The sequence below is a fragment of the Sceloporus occidentalis genome, unplaced genomic scaffold (genome assembly GCF_023333645.1).
Source record: "Sceloporus occidentalis isolate IW3139 unplaced genomic scaffold, rSceOcc1.0.p SCAF_94, whole genome shotgun sequence".
NCBI classification, from domain to species: Eukaryota; Metazoa; Chordata; class Lepidosauria; order Squamata; family Phrynosomatidae; genus Sceloporus; species Sceloporus occidentalis.
In genome coordinates, this window is record NW_028317074.1 from 269,567 (window position 1) to 272,096 (window position 2,530).

The 2,530-nt window shown below is 42.6% G+C and overlaps 1 protein-coding gene across 1 annotated transcript; it reads left to right on the forward strand.

Annotated features, from left to right (window-relative positions):
* The first annotated feature begins 245 nt into the window (after nucleotides 1-245).
* Nucleotides 246-2,163, forward strand: LOC149284348 (transcription factor Sox-10). Its single transcript, XM_089496761.1, has 3 exons — nucleotides 246-631; nucleotides 960-1,213; nucleotides 1,487-2,163. Exons 1-3 carry the CDS (start codon nucleotides 246-248, stop codon nucleotides 2,161-2,163), a joined length of 1,317 nt encoding a protein of 438 aa, XP_089352887.1.
* The last annotated feature ends 367 nt before the right edge of the window (nucleotides 2,164-2,530 follow it).

The following is a 2,530-nucleotide window of genomic DNA, read 5'->3' on the forward strand; positions in this document are numbered from 1 at the left end:
TTGTCTTAATGTTTTTGAAGACCAAGTAATATGTGTTATTTCCAGTGCTTGACATTTAAATATGGCACCTTAAAAAAAGATGCAGCTACATATAACAGCATTAGAGAAGGGTACACTTAATTTTAAGCTTCTAAAAAACAAATATATATGACTCTCAAGGTAATTGTATTACCCATGCTCAAAATGTTAACCTGATATAGGTGCCACTGACTTTGTTTCCCATTCCAGGTTTAAATCCAGACAACATGAGTGATGATCAAAGCCTGTCTGAGGTTGAGATGAGCCCTGTAGGATCAGAAGACACATCTCTGACTCCTGACCCAATGCCACCTCATGCCCATTCCGGCCCAGATGATGATGAGGAAGGAAAGGTGAAAAAGGAGCAAGATTCAGAGGATGAGAGGTTTCCAGTATGCATTCGAGAAGCAGTTTCCCAGGTCCTTAGTGGCTACGACTGGACGTTAGTGCCAATGCCTGTGAGAGTAAATGGTGGCAGTAAGTCCAAACCACATGTTAAAAGGCCTATGAATGCATTTATGGTATGGGCACAAGCTGCACGAAGAAAGTTGGCTGACCAGTACCCACATCTACACAATGCAGAACTAAGCAAGACTCTGGGCAAATTGTGGAGGTAAGACTTATTAAACAACATTTGCTTTACTTGTTTATTGTAAACAAGTATTGTTACTTAAAACATAGTAGTAGTGATAATGACCTTCCATTTAACACTAAAATACATTTGTTTTGTATTACATATGTATAATTAAAACCACAAGTATATAACCAACTCAGGTTAGTATCCAAATGACCAGTACCGTAATTTACTTTGATATATGAATCAGATTGAAATTAGAAAAAGGAGAAAACTCATGAACTCCCACTACTCTTTAAAAAGTATACTTTCTCTTTCTGTTATATTTCTAAACCGTGATCAAACTGTTTGTTTTTTCTCCCCACAGGTTGCTCAATGAGAATGACAAAAGGCCCTTTATAGAGGAGGCAGAGAGATTACGAATGCAGCACAAGAAGGACCATCCAGACTATAAGTACCAGCCTCGCAGAAGAAAAAATGGGAAGCCTGCACCTGGAGAGGGTGATGGATCTTCTGAGACAGAGGGGGGTGCAACGTCCATACAAGCACATTACAAAAACTCACACCTTGACCACAGACACGGTTCCCCAATGTCTGATGGAAATTCAGAGCACTCTACAGGTATGTATTAGAGATGCTACATGGAATAATACGCTACCAATAAATCATAAGCAAATAACAAAACATAGTTATTAAATTATTTATAGCATTTTGAAAATGGCAATACTGGGAATCTGATATTTCTTTCAAAGTTCCTGCTTTCTGGCTACATCTATGCTGCATAGTACACCAGTCTTATCCAGTTGGCACCTATGTTTCTTAGTACTTAGTAACACCACTTTTCTACTGTATTGCTCCCTGTTTTTCATCTTACCTTATGCCTTTACACTCTAGGTCAAAGCCATGGACCTCCAACTCCTCCAACAACACCCAAGACAGAGCTTCAGACAGGAAAGGCTGATAATAAGAGGGATGGATCTCGCTCCATGGCGGAAGGAGGGAAACCCCATATTGATTTTGGAAACGTGGATATAGGAGAAATCAGCCATGATGTCATGTCCAACATGGAGCCATTTGATGTCAATGAGTTTGACCAATATCTCCCACCAAATGGCCATGCTGGTCACCCAAGTCACATTGGAGGCTACACTTCAAGCTATGGCCTTACCGGAGCTCTGGCTGCTGGCCCTTCTGCTTGGGCTCTAACAAAGCAACACCCTTCAGCCGTGGCAGACTCCAAAGCTCAGGTGAAGACAGAAGGCTCAAGTACAAGCCACTATACTGAACAGCCTTCCACATCTCAGCTGACCTACACCTCTTTGGGCTTGCCACATTATGGCTCAGCATTTCCTTCAATTTCCAGGCCTCAGTTTGAATACTCAGATCACCAGCCTTCAAGTTCTTATTACAGCCATTCCAGCCAAGCCTCCAGCTTGTACTCAGCTTTCTCCTACATGGGTCCCCCTCAACGTCCTCTCTATACTGCAATCTCTGATGCTCCTAGTGTGGCTCAGTCGCATAGTCCCACACACTGGGAACAGCCCGTCTACACTACTTTATCAAGACCATGAAGCAAACAGAGAAGTAAACAAAAGGAGGGACATCTCTCGGAGAAAAACAAGCTCCGACTTGGTCCTCCCACAGCTCAAATCCCAGGTAGAATCCGGATTCCAAGAGCACCAGGAAACTATAGTCGTTTTCTGCAGGCCCATGGGAAAGACGGTGACTGGGATACATGGGCCATTTTTTCTGATAAAACGCCAGTGTAAAAATGATGGGGGTAGCATAGCTGGTTAATGAAGGGATGGGGGAAGGGAATACAGATTATACACAGTTTGGACTAGTGTCTTCTAAACAAGGCAGGAAGATGCAACATCTGCTTTGGTAGTGGCTTTGTTCGGGTGTGCAGGAAAGTCCGCAGAGATTTGACTATGCATA